The sequence below is a fragment of the Hippopotamus amphibius genome, chromosome X (genome assembly GCF_030028045.1).
Source record: "Hippopotamus amphibius kiboko isolate mHipAmp2 chromosome X, mHipAmp2.hap2, whole genome shotgun sequence".
In the NCBI taxonomy this organism is placed as follows: domain Eukaryota; kingdom Metazoa; phylum Chordata; class Mammalia; order Artiodactyla; family Hippopotamidae; genus Hippopotamus; species Hippopotamus amphibius.
In genome coordinates, this window is record NC_080203.1 from 71907447 (window position 1) to 71927703 (window position 20257).

At 36.4% G+C, this 20257-nt stretch overlaps 1 protein-coding gene across 6 annotated transcripts in view; it reads left to right on the forward strand.

The window, feature by feature from the left end:
* The window catches only part of ATRX (ATRX chromatin remodeler), a 308545-nt gene that overhangs the window by 197217 nt on the left and 91071 nt on the right, over positions 1–20257 (forward strand). For all 6 annotated transcript variants that reach the window (XM_057719184.1, XM_057719187.1, XM_057719185.1 and 3 more), the window contains 4 exons: positions 510–627; positions 4675–4805; positions 7433–7521; positions 7652–7824. In XM_057719184.1, the coding sequence (XP_057575167.1) occupies positions 510–627; positions 4675–4805; positions 7433–7521; positions 7652–7824 (511 nt within the window). The remainder of the gene's footprint in view (positions 1–509; positions 628–4674; positions 4806–7432; positions 7522–7651; positions 7825–20257) is intronic.

Sequence of the window (20257 nt, forward strand, 5' to 3'; positions counted from 1 at the left end):
CTTGTTTCCTCAATTGGGCAAACATTCCCCTTGACGTTATGTGTTATCCTCTGGCATGTTGGCACATCTCACCCAAAGGATAACCCAGACTGCATCGGACTTTGATTCATTGGTTTTACTGCATGATTAAAGCAAGTCTTTTTGCTAGCACTACCTACTACATCCCCTCCCCACCTTTTTTTCTTTTCTCTTTTTCTATATAGAGGAGACCATTTGAAAACCTAAATTGCTCACTTGGTAATATGGCCACTTCAATTTAAAACCTGCCTGGTGTGTTGCAGTATCTTTTTACCAGTGCGTCATATTGTATAGTCACATGAAATACATTAACTACAATTATGTGGGATCATTGTGTGATTAAAGAGGGTAAATATGTTTAAGTAAATGTTTTCTTATATGTCTGGTACCTATTTATGTGCATTTTTTAGTTGCAAGCAGTGATAATTCTTAGAGCAGTTAATTCCTGTCATATATTTAACTAATTTCATTCTCTTTCTTATTAATTACAGAGGAAAGATTATACAGCATTAACAAAGTTCTTGCCTCCAAAACATGAGTATGTGTTAGCTGTGAGAATGACTCCTATTCAGTGCAAACTCTATCAGTACTACTTAGATCACTTGACAGGTAACAAATACATGTAGTTTATTATTTTTGTTTTCTGTCTTAAAACATTCTTTTTCTGAAGAATGCTGTCTTGGTAATTTCACCATGTCAGTTGTTCTTTTGCAGTTGTGCATTTGCATAAAATGGGTATATTTATAGTGTAAAAGCACAAAATATTTCTAAATTTAAAAAACATTCTCAAAATAAAATTAAGGAACAGACTGGTGAAAAAATATATGTAGCATATATCAATAATGCCTTAATTTGTAAAGTGCTTTTGTTTCAGAAAAATTATGTATATGAATAAATCCATAAAAGGTATATAAAATTCCAGTGCATTATTAAATGTATGCAACCACATTAATAATAAAAAACCTATAAATCAAATTCATGAAATCATTTCTTTGGTATCAAATTGACAAACTTTGAAGTCATAAAAAGGCAAAATACAAAGGACACATATTATGTCCCAATGTTACAATAAAAATACACAGAAATGCCTAAAATACATAAAAATGTTACTAGCAGGTTATTTTCTGGGTGATGACATTATGAGGAACTTTATTTTGTACTCTCTTCTATTTTTTTTTTTTGTTTTTTGTTTGGTTTTTTTTTTGTGACTGCATTGGGTCCTCATTGCTGCATGTGGGCTTTCTCTAGTGGTGGCGAGTGGGGGCTACTCTTTGTTGCAGTGCACTGGCTGCTCATTGTGGTAGCTTCTTTTGTTGCAGAGCATGGGCTCTAGGCGCGTGGGCTTCAGTAGTTGTGGCTCACGGGCTCTAGCGTGCATGCTCAGTAGTAGTGGCGCACAGGCTTAGTTGCTCCACGGCATGTAGTATCTTTCCGGCCCAGGGATTGAACCTGTGTTCCCTGCATTGGTAGGCAGATTCTCAACCACTGCGCCACCAGGGAAGTCCCTCTATGTGCTTTTAAAAAATACAACAAATAGATACTGTTTCATCATCAGTAAACGCATGTGTTTGTGTGTCTGTGTGCCCAAGATTGTCACTGTTCACAGAGCTAAACTTTAGTTAGTTTAGTTTGGTCTGGAGTGAATTTTTTTACTTATTGGTCACTTTATTCTGGTATCTTTCCTGAGGTGATGTGCCAGATTTATTTTGGGGCTACAGGTTAGAAGGCGCCCTTTAGCCATTGTGGATGCAATAATTAATCGAAAAATAATGGAGGGTGGAGGTGTATACACCCACAGTAGAATACTTCACATCATATCAGTAGTTAAAGTAATACTGTTTGTGACAGCAGTGGTATTTCTTTTGTAAAAAAAAAAAATACCAAAGATTTGATGGCTTAGGACAACACAAGTTTATTCTCTTATGGTTCTGGGGGTCTGAGTACCAAGGTTGGTTTCACTGGGTTAAGTCAGCAGGGTTGGTTTCTTCTGGATGCTCTAGGGAGTGAAAAGTGTTCCCTTGCCTTTTTTAGCTTCTGGTGGCTGGCTGTATATCACATCTTCACAGTGCATAACTCCAATCTCTGCTTATGTCATCATATAACCTTTTCTCATTGTCACTTCTGAGTCCCTCTTACAAGGACCATTTTGGTTGCGTTAGATCCATCCAGATGATCTAGGATATACTTCTTCTTTTTAGGGGCTTTATTTTGGTTGAATCGGCAGTGTCCATTTTGCTGCATAGAATAACATTCATGGGTGCCTGGGATTAGGATTTGGATAGATTTAGGGGACCACTATGCAGTTTGCCACAGACCCCATGGTAAAATTTCATATAGAAACCATAGATGTAAGTAAGATTCAGTATCAAATTGTCACATTGAATTCATTATGTATTTGCTTGCCTGTTTTTGTGCTTGTATTTCTAAATAAAGCCATTTGGAGTCAGAACATTTCTTTTTAGGATAGAATGATTCAGTAATAATTATCAATGCTCTTTTGTGTAGAGAATATTTTTCTGTGGATGTTTATTTGGCCAACTTATTAGCATATCCTTTTTATGTGGTTCCCATTCCTCACAAAGAATATCAACTCTAATACATATCAGTACTGTAGGTAGAGGAAACTTCAGTTTTTCCCCTTTAACAATTTCCTTTCCTTTTCTAGGGCCTAACACTAGCCAGTTAGACCTAAAAGTCTTATGAAATTTTTTTATAATAGAAGGTGTTTATGGTATGTACAAGAGTAGTTCTCACCCACCAAAACAAAAATTGACTTTTTAATCAGTCTTTCTTGGAGAATAAAATGGTAATTGTTCAGCTTTCTATTTTTGAAATTTCTTGTTTCTTCACATTAATTTTAAAAACACATAAAGCTTTCAATATTGGATAGAACAGCTAGGCAGAAGATCAACAAGGAAATAGAAGACTTGAAAAACACTTATGAATCAATTAGACCTAACAGGCATCTGTAGAACACTCTGTCCAATAGGAGCAGAATACACGTTCCTCTTGAGTGCACATGCAACATTCTCCAAGATAGACCATATTTTAGAGCATAAAACAAGCCTCAATTAATATAAAAGGATAAAATCCACACAAAATATTTTCTTTACATTAGAATCAAATTACAAACCAATAACTGAAGGAAAGTGAGAAAATTCACAAATGTGTATAAATAACATGCTCCTAAGTAACCAGTGAGTCACAAGAAGAAATCAAAAAGGAAATTAGAAAATATTTAGAGGTGAATGAAAACAAAAACATAGGATACTATAGTAGGGGATGCAGGTAAAGCAATGCTTCAAGGGAAGTTTATGGCTGTAAATGCCTATATTAAGAAAGATCTCAAATTTATAATTAACTTTCTACCTTGAGAAACTAAAATAAGAGGAAACTGAACCAAAGCAAGAAGAAGGAAAGAGATAATAAAGACTAATCAAAAATAAATATAAGGGAGAAAAGGAAAACAGTAGAGAAAATTATTGAAACCAAAATTTGGTTCTTTGAAACGATCAAGATAATTGATAACTTTTTAGTTGTATTTACAAAGTGATAAATAGAGGAGATACAAATAACTAAAATCAGGAATGAAAGAGCATCCCTACTGACCTTACAGAAATAAAAGAATTATAAGGGAATGCTATGAAAAGTTGTATGTCAAGAAATTAGATGCTTCATTTTCACAGCAATGATTTCTATCATACACAGTGGAAATAACTCTAATCAGGCAAGTAAATCAGTACCAGATTTCTATGTATTTTTATGCATGTTTCATATCATTATTGAATATACTCTTGCCCCTCAAGGAGACAAGACTTGTTAATTATTAGTGAATTTACATGTTTTAAAACTGTGGATAGAAAAATGTTATTGTTTAAATGCTGTTTTTTTAAAAAAAAGTCAGCCTTGTTCTTTTGTGTTTTACCCCTGTGATAAGCTTGTCATATCAGTGAAATGTGCATTCATTTCATTTTCACTTCATTTTCATATGAAAAATTTAATTTTGTTGAATTTATTCTGTCTTTTTCAACATGAAAAACATAATTTTTAGAAGTACTTTTTTTGGTATAAGAATAATTGGAAAGAGTTGCTGAAGTGCTGTATACAGAGAGTGGCTTTATCTAAAGCAGGAGTTTGTAATCTAGGGTCCATGGTTAGAATCTAGGACCTGAATAAGAAAAAAGTTACATGTTTTCATTAACCTCTAACAAAAACATAACATTTTCCAATTATTAATGTAGGCAACAAACCATAGTAGTATTAGTGTTAACTGTGACTTTGTTACCAATAGAAATCAGAAATATTTCTACATATTGTTGTTACTGATACCTCAAAATTACCTTTATCAGCACTTCAGAATTTCAAGCAGTTGTGACAATTACTGCTATATTTTGTTATTTAATACATTAATAAGATACACATGTCACCATATCAAAAATTTGTTTTCTAAAATGTTGATAATTTCTATAAAATGGGTTTTTTGTAATCCTATTTATTTTAGCTGTTTGGAAATATTTTAAGAAAGAGGTCCTATAAGCTTCTCTACATGGCCAAAGGAGTCAAAAGCACAAAGTTAAGGCGCTAATTTAGAAACAGCTTGGTTGAATTAGAGAATTCTTACGTCTTAATGTTACCTCGTTTTTTTTTTTTGATCAGGTGTAGGTAATAGCAGCGAAGGCGGAAGAGGAAAGGCAGGTGCAAAACTTTTCCAGGATTTTCAGATGTTAAGTAGAATCTGGACTCACCCTTGGTGTTTGCAGCTGGACTACATTAGCAAAGAAAATAAGGTAAATCAGCTAACCTAAAATTGTTCAAAAGGTAACTATTGGAAGCAGAATGACTTTAGGAAAAACGTTAATCTTTACAGACTTAGTGTATATTCAAATTTTCTTTTTCTTTGTGGTCCAGTAATTCAACCTATTTTATTTCTAGTTAATTACTATATGTTTGAATGCATTGTAATTATGGAAGAAGTTTAAATGTTAATCTTTTTTTAAAACTTTTATTGAAATATAGTTGATTTACAATGTATTAGTTTCAGGTGTACAGCAAAATGAATCAGTTATACATATATCCACTCTTTTTTAGATTCTTTTGCCATATAGGTCATTACGCAGTATTGAGTAGATTTCCCTGTGCTATACAGGAGGTCCTTATTAGTTGCCTATTTTATATGTAGTAGTGTGTATATGTCAGTCCCACTCTCCCAGTTTATCCCTCTTACCCCTTGCCCCCTGGTAACCGTGAGATTGTTTTGTACGTCTGTAACTCTATTTCTGTTTTGTAAGTAAGTTCATTTGTACCTTGTTTTTAGATTCCATGTATAAGCGATATCACACAATATATGTCCTTCTCTGTTTGCTTACTTCACTCAATATGACAATCTCTAGGTCCATTCATGTTGCTGCAGATGGCATTATTTCATTCTTCTTTTTTTAAGAACTTATATTGAGATACAATTGACATACAATAATCTGCATATATTTAAAGTGTACAATTTGATTTTTTTCTTATTAGTAATGAATATATGGCAATCCCAATCTCCCAATTCATCCAACCTCCCAACCCCACCCCACGCTTTCCCCCCTTGGTGTCCATATGTTTGTTCTCTACATCTGTGTCTCTATTTCTACCTTGCAAACCAGTTGATTTGTACCATTTTTCTATATTCCGCACATATGTGTTAATATACGATATTTGTTTTTCTCTTTCTGACTCACTTTACTCTGTATGACAGTCTCTAGGTCCATCCATATCTCTGCAAATGTCCCAATTTTGTTCCTTTTTACAGCTAAGTAATATTCCATTGTATATATGTACTACATCTTCTTTATCCATTCATCTGTTGATGGACATTTAAGTTGCTTCCATGTCCTGGCTATTGCTACTCTCTCACTTAGTCCCAGCTTCCCCTTTGCGCCCCCTCCCTGTCCTAAAGTCCATTCCCTACATCTACACATTTATTCATGCCCTGCCACTGGGTTCATCAGTACCATTGTTTTAGATTCCATATATACGCATTAGCATATGGTATTTGTTTATCTCTTTCTGGCCTACTTCACTCTGTATGACAGACTCTAGGTCCATCCACCTCACTACAAATAACTCATTTTCATTTCTTTTTATGGCTGAGTAATATTCCATTGTATATATGTGCCACATGTTCTTCATCCATTCATTTGTTGATGGGCATTTAGGTTGCTTCCATGTCCTGGCTATTGTAAATAGTGCTGCAATGAACATTATGGTACATGTTTCTTTTTGGATTATGGTTTTCTCTGGGTATATGCCCAGCAATGGGATTGCTGGATCATATGACATTTCTATGTTTAGTTTTTTAAGGAACCTCCATAGTGTTCTCCACAGTGGCTGTATCAGTTTGCATTCCCATGAACAGTACAAGAGGATTCGCTTTTCTACACACCCTCTCCATCATTTGTTTGTAGATTTTTGATGATAGCCATTCTGACTGGTGTGAGGTGATACCTTATTGTTGTTTTGATTTGCATTTCTCTAATAATTAGTGATGTTGAACACCTTTTCATGTGCTTCTTGGCCATCTCTATGTCTTCCTTGGAGAAATGTCTATTTAGATCTTCTGCTGATTTTTTGACTTTTTTTTTTTTTTTTTTTTTTTTTTTTGGTTATTAAGCTGCATGAGCTGCTTGTATATTTTGGAGATTAATCCCTTGTCAGTCACTTCGTTTGCAAATATTTTCTCCCATTCTGAGTGTTGTCTTTTCATCTTGTTTATTGTTTTCTTTGCTGTGTGAAAGTTTTTAAGTTTCATTAGGTTCCATTTGTTTATTTTTGTTTTTATTTTCATTACTCTAGGAGGTGAGTTGAAAAAGATCTTCATGCAATTTATGTCAGAGAGTGTTCTGCGTGTGTTTTCCTTTAAGAGTTTTATAGTATCTGGCCTTACATTTAAGTCTTTAATACATTTTGAGTTTATTTTTTGTGTATGGTGTTAGGGGCTGTTCAAATTCCATTCTTTTATATGTAGCTGTCCAGTTTTCCCAGCACCACTTATTGAAGAGACTGTTTTTTTCTCCATTGTATATTCTTGCCTTCTTTGTCATAGATTAACATCTTGCATAATCATAGTAAAAGAGTCAAAACTAAGAAATAAACATTGGGTTAGTACTATTAACTAAACAGTAGACATTAATTGGATTTCATCAGTCTTTGTAGTTACATCGTTTTTCTTTTCCTTGATTCAGTCTGTTTCACATTGTGCTTATTAGTCATGTCTGTGATGTCTCCTTTATTTTTTCTAATCTATGACAGTTCTTCAGTTCTTCCTTATCTCATAACAATGAACTCACCCTTAAATGAAATAAACATTATTATAATTTCAAGTATAAGTTGAAATAAATTCTTAAAACATTCATCTTTTTTTTTTTTTCTCTAGGGATATTTTGATGAAGACAGTATGGATGAATTTATAGCTTCAGATTCCGAAGAAACCTCCATGAGTTTAAGCTCTGATGATTATACAAAGTAAATTGAATACTTTTTGTGCCCTGTATTGACATGTTTAAAATCCCTACTTGCTGATTGTCCTCCAATAATTGGCACTTATATCTTTCCGGTGTTTTCCTAATAGTTTGAATTCGTTCTTTTTTTTTAGAAAGAAGAAAACAAAGGGGAAAAAGGGGAAAAAAGATAGTAGCTCAAGTGGAAGTGGCAGTGACAATGATGTTGAAGTGATTAAAGTCTGGAATTCAAGATCTCGAGGAGGTGGTGAAGGAAATATGGATGAAACAGGAAACAATCCCTCGGTTTCTTTAAAGCTAGAAGAAAGTAAGTCTGATCAATGTTGTGTTTATCATGGAACATTGATTTAAAAAATATCATGCCATTGTAGTGTCAGTGCTTTTTTCTGTTATTAATTATGTTCACTAGTTGGCTCAAAGGAATATCTTTCCTCAGTTGGTAAGCATCTAGGATAATCAGATACACATAATAACAACAAATATTTGATGAGTGTTGAATTACAAGCAAGCCATTTTGCTCTCTCCGGTATTTAAGAGGAGGGGAAAAGAGAAAAACTAACATTTATTTGCATATATATGTTACTGAGTACAAGCTCACTCTGCTCGCTTCAGGACAGGCCAATGAATTGGAGACAAGCTGTTGAGGCACGTAATATGACTTTATTCAGAAAGCCATCAGATGGAGAAGGTGGCAGAGTAGTGTCTCCAAAAAACCATCTTATCAGGGTCTGGATGCCAGTTTCTTTTATAGAATCAGAGAGGGAGAGGTCCTGGGAAGTAAAGTAAAAAGGGCTATAGGTCTTGCAAAACTTCTCCTGGAATGACCAGCCTCCGTGAGGGGAATATGTTAATTTCTTCTTTCCTACAGCCATTCACAGGTTGGCAAGGCAGATTGTCTGCCTGTGAGCTGAACAAAGGCACTTTAGTTTAAGATTCAGGCAGAGGGGCAGGGTTCTCTGAGGCAGGCCATCATGTATAATTATAATAACAAAAGCAGCAAAAAGCAAAGGTGAAAATAAAGTCAAAGAAACACATTCAACTTGGAGTCTGAGGTGGCTCTTTCCTGTTACTTATACGTGTAAATTCTGTTATTTTCACTCCATGTGTTAGGTAACTTAAATCTTGAGCAGCCTCGCAATGTTGTTATAGCTTTATTTTTATAATGATTGGTAGAAGTGGGATTCAGACCTAGATATATCCCATTTCAAACTCACCATGGTAATTTCACTTAACTACATATAAATAACTGGAAGCATTTCAGATAATAAGCTATGATTGTAATTCATTTTGTACAGTAAAACTAGTTTTAATGGTTTAGTCTTTTTCCTTTTTAATTCTTCATAAGGTATATTTATTGTCTACTTTAGGTTTCCCATGTATCAGGTACAGTTGATGTCATCTGTTTCGCTTTCTCTTTTTTTCTTTATCTTGTGCATGAGTATATACTCAAAAGTCTTCCACTGAACTTCCCAATAGTTAATGTTGTCTTTACTCATATCTGCATTTGAAGGATTAGCGTTCAGGCTCCATATCCTCCTAGTGCAGCCTGACGGGATGTTTTGGAACTCCAGTGCTAGAAACAGATACCTGAATGTTTGAAATATCAAATATCTAAAGAGAAAACAGAATAAATAACTCTAAATATGTGGCATTTGTAAATTGTGGAACAAAGCAGTAGACCATCTGTGAAGAGAAGAGAGATGTGGATGCCAGCTAGATGAATGATCCTGTGCACAGACAAGCTTAGCTGGTCTTGGGCCTGTAGCTGAACATATTTGGTGATTCTTTGATAAACATTTCTTTCTTTAGGACCTCCTTGGAATAGACAAATGGCAACCTAACCACAGACCTTGACTTATTTCTCTAAGAAATGAGGGGAATAGTAAAAATTAAACAACAAAATTTATTTTCTTGTTTTTCTCTCCTGTTACCCCATAAATGCAGTTTATTATCATTGTTCATCTTCCAACTAGATATAAAGTATACTTTTCTAACAGTAGTAAAGGAATGGTTATAGTTTAAGGTAGTAGGAAGCTCCTGTTATCTCCTCCCCTGGACTCCAGATCTGCATTTTCAGTTAAGTTCTCCTCAGTCTCTGATCTCATAATTAGAAATAAATAGCTTAAAGTTTATGTCTTCCTGGGAATGATTTTCTTAAAATATTCTTGTTAAATTTTTCTCATAACTTATGGTTAAGAGAAAAGAGAGAATAGACTAACCAGTGTGTCTCATACTGTGCTCTAAATGAATTATATAAAAGTATGCTAAGGTATTGATCCCTTCATCACTTGGAAGTATACATGTGGTCTAATGCAGCTGGGTCACCTTCAGAAATGAGTAGCTTCTTGCATTTTTCCTGGTGTGCTGTTATAAGTATTATCACTTTCCACATATGACATAGTATGAAACAGATTGAAAAGAACTGGAGCAGAGAGTAGGTTGCTACATGTTACGAACTTAAAAGGAGACAGGGAAGCCTGTGGGTTCCAAATGACAAACTTTGCCTACTTCTCTATTGTGTTTGTTTCATTTTAGCTCTGTGCAAATAGAAGTCATTCATATATGGATGTATTTTTTTAATTTTTACAGCTGTCTGCATGTATAGTTGATCAGAAACATTTTCTAGAACAAATAGGTGATAAAAATCTATCTTTGTTCTTTTGATCTAGATTAATTCTATATAAGGCTGAGTAGATCATAGCACATGATCATATATCCCTGGTACTGTATAACTTTAAAAAAAGATCCCCCTTTTTTTTTTTGGCTGTGCTTTGTGGCTTGCAGAATCTTAGTTCCCTGACCAGGGATCCTTCCTGGGCCCCAGCAGTGAAATTGCCAAATCCTAACCACTGGACCTCCAGGGAATCCCACCCTCCCCAAATCACTTTCTTATAGTAAATGTAAGAAAACCTGAATAGGAAGTATTAAAGAGTCAAAATGTTGCACCTGGAAATTCAGCTGGATATTAAATAAGTAGATGGCTATAACTGAGCTATGATTTTGACTGCATATTTCACTTTCAGTTCAAAGAGTTGATGTTTAATTCTTCTGCAGTAGCTTTCTGAACTTTTTGAGAAGGAGCATCTTGAATAAGTAATTAATTTTCCCTTAAAGCATCCACATCTCTGTGGTTTAGTTTATTATCATATTAGGACACTTTTGTGATGAGGAAATGACTATATATAAACCACTTCAAGATATTTTCCTTAAAGTAGTATTAACCTGAGTTAATAGCCCCCTTGAAAAAACTTCCATAAAGGGCTAAATGGATTATATTGAAGGCTATTTTATCTTGATTCTCACTATACACTATCAAAATATTTCTCCCAAAATGTCTTTCACCTATCTCACTTGCATTTAAAATGTTTGGCATTTTATCTGTTACATTTTCCAAAAATTCTTTTGTTTCTATATTTCACTCTTTATATTTGACTTGGCTTTAAAAAGTTCACATAAATTTTGCTTTTAATACTAGCAACAATTTGATGTTAATTTTAATGAATTTCAAGAAAATTTACATCCTCTTAATTTTCCTTTTTTCTCTAAAAAGTATAATCCCACAGTTTTCCTTTCACCATTAGGTATCAGAAGTTTATATTTACAGGTAAGCCCCTACCTTCAGAAAACAGTTTAGGTTTTACAAGTGTGAATACTTAGTTTTCAAGCAGCCTGATTTTAAGCTTAAATTAGCATTGAAATCCATACACTGTCTTAAGGCATGCAAAAATGGAGTACATAAAAAGACAATCCACAGAATGTAAGAAAATATTTGTAAGTCATTTTCCTAAAAGGAGATAATATCCAGACTATATAAAGCAGTCTTACCACCTAACAACAACAGCAAGAAACCAAACAAGCCAATTCAAAAATGAGCAAAAGTTTTCAGTAGACATTTCTCCAAAAAAGATGTACAAATGACTGATAAACACATTGAAAGATGCTCTACATCATCACTAGTTATTCAGGAAGTGCACATCAAAACCAAGAGATACCACTGCATACGCAATAGGATGACTTTCAGATAAAGATAATTAAAGTGTTGGCAATGACAAGGAAAAATTAGAGCCCTGGTGCATTGCTGCTAAGACTATAAAAGGGTGCAGCTGCTGTGGAACAGGTAGTGTGGCAGTTCCTCAAAGAGTTATACAGAGAATTACCACATGATCCAGCAATTCCATTTCTAGGTAAAATTCCCCTTTCAAAATAATTGAAAGTAAGAACATAAACAGATACTTACCCATGCATTTTATATAACGGCATTATTCATAATAGCCAAAAAGATGGAAGCAATCCAGGTGTCCATCAAGTAATGAATAGATGAACAAAATATGATATATGCAAACAATGGAATATTACTGTCTTAAAAAGAAATTCTGACATGGACAGATCCTGAAGGCATCCTGTTAAATGAAATAAGCCAGACACAAAACAATGAATACCGTGTGATTACACTTAGAGGTGCCTAGAATAGTCAGATTCATTTAATGGGTACAGAGTTTCTGTTTAGGATGATGGAAAAAGTTTTAGAAACGGAGGGTGCTGATGATTACACAACATTTTGATTATACTTAATGCCACTGAATTATAATCTTATAAATAGAGAGTCCTTTTGTCTTTAAAAATGAATGAGTCTAAGTGCCACACATTAGAAATTGATTCAGTGGTTCTGGAGTAGGGCTCAGGCAGCTGCATTTTTATAATCCCTCTAGGTGGTTTTGATGTACCCTCTGCTTGAGAATCACTGCTCTAAATGATGCTCAATATGATTGGCCATCAGGGAAAAGTAAATCAAAACCAGAATAAGATACAGGCATACCTCAGCCTCTTAAGTGTTCAAGTGAGAGGAAAACTTGCTTGTCTCTCACTTTAAATCAAAGGCTAGAGATGATTAAGCTTAGTGAGGAAGGCATGTTGAAAGCCAAGATAGGCCAAAACTAGGCCTCTTTGCCAAACAGCCAAGTTGTGAATTCAAAGGAAAAGTTCTTGAAGGAAATTAAAATTGCTATTCCAGTGAACACACGAATGATAAGAAAGTGAAATAGCCTTATTTCTGATATGGAGAAACTTGTCATGGCCTGGATAGAAGATCAAACCAGCCACAGCATTCTCTTAAGCCAAAGCCTAATCCAGAGCAAGACCCCAACTCTATTCAATTGTATGAAGGCAGAGAGAGGCAAGGATGCGGCAGAAGAAAAGTTTGCAGCTAGCACAGGTTGGTTCATGAGGTTTAAGGAAAAAAGCCACCTCCATAACATAAAAGTGCCAGGGGAAGCAGCAGGTGGTGATGTAGAAGCTGCAGCAAGTTTTCCAGAGGATCTAGCTAAGATAATTCATGAAAGTGTCTACAGTAAACAACAGATTTTCAGTGTAGACAAAACAGCCTTCTATTGGAAGAAGATCCCATCTAGGGCTTTCATAGCTGAAGAGGAGAAGACAATGCCTAGCTTCGAAGCTTCAAAGAATAGTCTGACTCTCTCTTTAGGAGCTAGTGTAGCTGGTGACTTAAAGTTGGAGCCACTGCTCATTTACCATTCTGAAAATGCTAGGGCCCTTAAGAATTATGCTAAATCTGCTCTGCCTGTGCTGTATAAATGGAACAACAAAGCCTGGATGACATCACATCTGTTTACAACATGGTTTACTGAGTATTTTAAACTCACTGTTGATAACGACTGGTCAGAAAAAAAGATTCCTTTCAAAATGTTTCTGCTCATTGGCAATAAATTTACATTTTTTTTTTAATTTTTTTTTAAATTTTTTTGGGGTACACCAGGTTCAATCATCTGTTTTTATACACATATCCCTGTATCCCCTCCCTTCCTTGACCCGCCCCTCGAGTCCCTCCCACCCCGCCACCCCAGTCCTCTAAGGCATCTTCCATCCTCGAGTTGGACTCCCTTTGTTATACAACAACTTCCCACTGACTATTTTACAGTTGGTAGTATATATATGTCTGTGCTACTCTCTCGCTTCGTCTCAGTTTCCCCTTCACCCCCCGCCCCCTCCCATACCTCGAGTTCTCCAGTCCATTCTCTGTATCTACATCCTTGTTATTGTCACTGAGTTCATCAGTACCATTTTTAGATTCCGTATATGTGAGTTAGCATACAATATTTGTCCTTCTCTTTCTGACTTACTTCACTCTGTATGACAGATTGTAGTTCTATCCACCTCATTACATATAGCTCCATCTCATCCCTTTTTATAGCTGAGTAATATTCCATTGTATATATATGCCACATCTTCTGTATCCATTCATTTGTTGATGGGCATTTCGGTTGCTTCCATGTCCTGGCTATTGTAAATAGTGCTGCAATAAACATGATGGTACAAGTTTCTTTTGGGATTATGGTTTTCTTTGGGTATAGGCCCAGGAGTGGGATTACTGGATCATATGGTAGTTCTATTTGTAGTTTTTTAAGGAACCTCCAAATTGTTTTCCATAGTGGCTGTACCAACTTACATTCCCACCAACAGTGCAGGAGAGTTCCCTTTTCTCCACACCCTCTCCAACATTTCTTGTTTCCAGATTTTGTGATGATGGCCATTCTGACCGGTGTGAGGTGATACCTCATGGTGGCTTTGACTTGCATTTCTCTGATGATTAGTGCTGTTGAGCATCTTTTCATGTGTGTGTTGGCCATCTGTATGTCTTCTTTGGAGAAATGTCTATTGAGGTCTTCTGCCCATGTGTGGATTGGGTTATCTGCTTTTTTGGTATTAAGCTTCATGAGCTGCTTGTATATTTTGGAGGTTAATCCTTTGTCTGTTGTTTCATAGGCAATTATTTTTTCCCATTCTGAGGGTTGCCTTTTAGTCTTGTTTATGGTTTCTTTTGCTGTGCAAAAGCTTTTAAGTTTCATGAGGTCCCATGTGTTTATTCTTGATTTTCTTTCCATGATTCTAGGAGGTGGGTCCAAAAGGATCTTGCTTTGATGGATGTCATAGAGTGTTCTGCCTATGTTTTCCTCTAGGAGTTTTATAGTGTCTGGCCTTACATATAGGTCCTTAATCCATTTGGAGTTTATTTTTGTGTATGGTGTTAGGAAGTGTTCTAATTTCATTCTTTTACATGTAGCTGTCCAATTTTCCCAGCACCACTTATTGAAGAGGCTGTCTTTTTTCCATTGTATACTCGTGCCTCCTTTGTCAAAGATAAGGTGCCCATATGTATTTGGGCTTACTTCTGAGTTCTCTATTCTATTCCATTGATCTTCCTTTCTCTTTTTGTGCCAGTACCATACTGTCTTGATCACTATGGCCTTGTAGTATAGTTTGAAGTCAGGAAGCCTGATTCCACCAACTCCATTTTTCCTTCTCAAGATTGCTTTGGCTATTCGGTGTCTTTTGCATTTCCATACAAATCGTAAGATTTCTTGCTCTAGTTCTGTGAAAAATGCCATTGGTAATTTGATCAGGATTGCATTGAATCTGTAAATTGCTTTGGGTAGTACAGTCATTTTCATGATGTTGATTCTTCCAATCCAGGAACATGGTATGTCCCTCCATCTGTTTGTGTCATCTTTGATTTCTTTCATCAATGTCTTAAAGTTTTCTGCATACAGATCATTTGCCTCCTTAGGCAGGTTTATTCCTAGGTATTTGATTCTTTTTGTTGCAATGGTGAATGGGAGAGTTTCCTTAATTTCTCTTTCTGCTCTTCCGTTGTTAGTGTATAGGAATGCAAGAGATTTCTGTGCATTAATTTTGTATCCTGCTACTTTACTAAACTCTTCAATTAGTGCTAGCAGTTTTCTGGTAGAGTCTTTCGGGTTTTCTATATATAATATCATGTCATCTGCAAAGAGTAACAATTTTACTTCTTCTTTTCCAATTTGGATTCCTTTCATTTCTTTTTCTTCTCTGATTGCTGTGGCTAAAACTTCCAAAACTATGTTGAATAATAGTGGTGACAGTGGACACCCTTGTCTTGTTCCTGTTCTTAGAGGGAATTCTTCCATTTTTTCCCCATTGAGAACGATGTTGGCTTTTGGTTTTTCATATATGGCTTTTATTATGTTGAGGTAATTTCCTTCTATGCCCATTTTCTGGAGAGCTTTTATCATAAATGGATGTTGAACTTTGTCAAAAGCTTTTTCTGCATCTATTGAGATGATCATATGGTTTTTATCCTTCAATTTGTTGATATGATGTATCATGTTGATTGATTTGCATATATTGAAGAATCCTTGCATCCCAGGGATAAACCCCACTTGATCATGGTGTATGATTTTTTTAATGTGCTGTTGGAGTCTGTTAGCTAGTATTTTGTTGAGGATTTTTGCATCTATATTCATCAGTGATATTCGTCTGTAGTTTTCTTTTTTTGTGACATCTTTGCATGGTTTTAGTATCAGGGTGATGGTAGCCTCGTAGAATGAGTTTGGGAGTGTTCCGCCTTCTGCAATATTTTGGAAGAGTTTGAGCAGGATAGGTGTTAACTCTTCTCGAAATGTTTGATAGAATTCGCCCGTGAACCCATCTGGTCCTGGGCTTTTGTGTGTTGGGAGATTTTTAATCACTGCCTCAATTTCCGTACTTGTGATTGGTCTGTTCATGGTTTCTATTTCTTCCTGGTTCAGTCTTGGAAGATTGTATTTTTCTAAGAATGGATCCATTTCTTCCAGGTTATCCAATTGATTGGCATATAGTTGCTTGCAGTAGTCTCTCATGATGTTTTGTATTTCTGAGGTGTCCGTTGTTACTTCTCCTTTTTCATTTCTGATTCTGTTGATTTGCATCTTCTCCCTATTTTTCTTGATGAGTCTGGCTAATGGTTTATCAATTTTGTTCATCTTCTCAAAGAACCAGCTTTTAGTTTTATTTATTTTTCTTATGGTTTCTTTCCTTTCTTTTTCATTTATTTCGGCTCTGATCTTTATGATTTCTTTCCTTCTGCTCACTTTGGGGTTTCTTTGTTCTTCTTTCTCTAGCTGTTTTAGGTGTAAGGTTAGGTTGTTTATTCGATCATTTTCTTGTTTCTTAAGGTAGGACTGTATTGCTATAAACTTCCCTCTTAGCAGTGCTTTTGCTGCGTCCCATAGGTTTTGGGTTGTTGTGTTTTTGTTGTCATTTGTTTCTAGATATTTTTTGATTTCCTCTTTGATTTCTTTAGAGTTTCCTTGGTTGTTTAGGAGTGAATTGTTTAGCCTCCATGTGTTTGTATTTTTTGCAGTTTTTTTCCTGTAATTGATATCTAGTCTCATGGCGTTGTGGTCTGAGAAGATGCTTGATATGATTTCAATTTTCTTGAATTTGCCAAGGTTTGATTTGTGACCCAAGATGTGATCTATCCTGGAAAATGTTCCGTGTGCACTTGAGAAGAAAGTGTAGTCTGTCGTTTTTGGATGGAATGTACTATACATATCAATTAAGTCGAGATGGTCTAATGTGTCATTTAAAGCTTGTGTGTCTTTATTTATTTTCTGTTTGGATGATCTGTCCATGGATGTAAGTGGGGTGTTCAAGTCTCCCACTATTATTGTGTTCCTGTCGATGTCCCCTTTTATAGCTGTTAGCATTTGCCTTATGTAGTGAGGTGCTCCTATATTGGGGGCATAGATATTTACCATTGTGATATGTTCTTCTTGAATGGATCCCTTGATCATTATGTAGTGTCCTTCCTTGTCTCTTGTAATAGTCTTTACTTTCAAGTCTAATTTGTCTGATATGAGTATTGCTACTCCAGTTTTCTTTTGACTTCCATTTGCATGGAATATCTTTTTCCATCCCTTTCCTTTCCGTCTATATGTATCCCTTGGTCTGAAGTGGGTTTCTTGTAGGCAGCATATAGAAGGGTCTTGTTTTTGTATCCATTCAGCCAGTCTGTGTCTTTTGGTTGGAGCATTTCATCCATTTACATTTAAGGTGATTATTGACATGTGTGTTCCAATTACCATTTTCTTAATTGTTTTGGGTTTGTATTTGTAGGTGTTTTCCTTTTCTTGTGTTTCCTACTTAGAGAAGTTCCTTTAGCAGTTGTTGTAAGGCTGGTTTGGTGGTGCTGAATTCTCTGAACTTTTGCTTGTCTGGAAAGCTTTTGATTTCTCCCTCAAATCTGAATGAGATTCTTGCTGGGTAGAGTATTCTTGGCTGTAGGTTTCTCTCTTTCAGGACTTTCAGTATATCCTGCCGTTCCCTTCTGGCCTGCAGAGTTTCTGTAGAAAGGTCAGCTGTTATCCTGATGGGTTTTCCCTTATATGTTGTTTGTTGCTTTTCTCTTGCTGCTTTTAATATTTTTTCTTTGTGTTTAATTGACGTTAGTTTGATTAATATGTGTCTTGCTGTATTTCTCCTTGGGTTTATTCTGTATGGGACTCTCTGTGCTTCTTGGACTTGGTTAATTATTTCCTTTCCCATGTTGGGGAAGTTTTCCACTATAACCTCTTCAAATATTTTCTCAAACCCTTTCTTGTTTTCTTCTTTTTCTGGGATGCCTATAATTCGAATGTTGGTACGCTTAATATTATCACTGAGGTCTCTGAGACTGTCTTCTAATCTTTTTATTCTTTTTTCTTTTTCCTGCTCTGTGGCATTTATTTCCCCCATTCTATCTTCCAACTCACTTATTCGTTCTTCTGCCTCAGTCATTCTGCTGGTTATAGCATCTAGAGTATTTTTAATTTCAGTTATTTTGTTGTCCATTGCTGTTTGTTTTTCTGAGTTCTTATGAACTGTTTCTTGTACTTTCTCTATTTTGTTATTGAGATTTTGTATCATTTTTACTATCATTAGTCTGAATTCTTTTTCAGGCATTTTTCCTATTTCCTCCTCATTTATTTGGTCTTGTGGGTTTTTTTCCTGCTCCTTTGCCTGCATGGTGTTTCTTTGTTTCCTCATGGTTGTCCAAACTTTTGGGGTTGCTTGTCCTAGCGATAGAGGTGTTTATAGAAGACTGTCCAAGCCTCAGACTAATGTCCAAGTATTGGATTCAACAAATATTAAGTCTAGGAAACACACACATGTATAAGACACACAATTACTGAATCCTTTAGGACATAAGGCTCTAGAAAGACCTGACAGAACCCCAGTGTGCTATCAGATATTCAAAGAGAAACCCAACAGAAATTGACAACTGAAACAGAACAAATCAGAGACAAAAGCAAAAGCAAACAAACAAACAAATAACACCTTACACATACAAACATTAATCCAGGGAGATTTTGTAAGCTAGGATCAAATATAGAAAAGAGCCAGAGTACCACCAGAGAGAATGGAGGTTCTCAGAATGTAATTAGACAACTGTACTAAGAACTAAGATAAAGACAAAAGCCTAATATTAAATACCAAGGCAGTGTGTCATCTGGAGAATAGAGCAAGGAGTCTGAGCAGACTGATAGTGTTGCTTATAAGTATGTTAAGATAAAATAAACTTAAGGCTGGAAGAAAGGGGAACAGAAGAGCGTACTGTGGTTGGAAATATGCAAATAAAAAGAAAAGAATAGAAGTGTATAAAAGATAGGGATGAAAGGAAAGTATGAGAGATATATTGTCTGTACTACCAAAAACTTAGCTAGATAAAGAAGTATATAAAAACGCAAAAAAAGAATAAAAAATATCATTAAAAAATTATGTTATAAAACTTGTAGATCCCTTAGGGCTAAGATTGTATTTAATAAAGAAAAAAAAAAGAGAGAGAAAAAGGAAAAGAAAAAAAAAATCCAGAACTGATCCCAGAATGGACCAGTTCAATAGTTATTAATACTACTATTTCTTTTTCCTTAGCGTCTCAGCTGTAAGTGTCCTTCTCCTTGCCTTGGGTTTTTTTGCGTTATTCTGTGACCAGCAGAGGTTCGTTTATTGTTCGTTTGTAAGCGTCGGTGTGTGGGGAGGGAGAGGGTACAATAGTGGCTCCTTCTCCTGGGAGTGAGTGAGCAGTGGCGCACTGGTGTTTCAGTCGGGCTTGGAGGTGCCTGTTGCAGAGGGATGCCGGTGGCTCAGGCGTAAACAGAAAGTCTTAGAGTTGGGCCTCTCTTGGGTTTTTTTTGTTGTTGTTGCTGTTGTTGTTTTTGTTTTTGTTTTTTTTTTCTCTTGGCAGCCTCCCTGCTGCTGTTGTTGCAAGGGGTTTTAATCGAGCCCCGCCCGAGTGCCTGAGGGTGCTTGTTATCCCTGAGCCCCTTCCTTGGCGGCAGGGTGTCTCTCCACTGCCTGTTGCAGAGGCGCGGAAAGAGAGAGAGAGGCTGTGTGCCCGGCTCCTCCCCCGCCCGTGAGCCCGCAGCCTCCAGCCGCCATCATGGCCGGGCAGCTCTCAGGGACAGGCACTCCTCTCCGCGGACCTCCTTCCTTCTGTCCTCTCGGTCTGTCACCCTACCGCCAACAGTGTTTCTCACCCTGAACCAGCTCTCCGGTTCCCAAGCTCCCACTCCTGGACTCTCCGTTCAGCCGTGGATCGATGTCTCGGTCCGGGAATGCTGAGCTGCGCTGCGGACCCTCGGTATGTTTCTCACTCCCTCCCGTCTGCCACAGCTCCGCCGCTTCACCCTCTTTGAGCCGTCGTAGATGCCTCCCTACCGGCTATGTCGGGCTCCCCACAGTTCTTTCTGGTGTCCGAGGCCGTCTGCTGGTGTTCAGCTGGTTCTCTGTGGGAATGACTGCGTCCTTCCGTGCATTCCCAATGCATCTGTGGAGAGGGATGCACTCCACGTCTCTCTACTTCGCTGCCATCTTTTTTGGCAGTAAATTTAAAATATTATTGCTCTTGGTCACCTAAGAGCTCTGATGGAGATATACAATGAGATTAA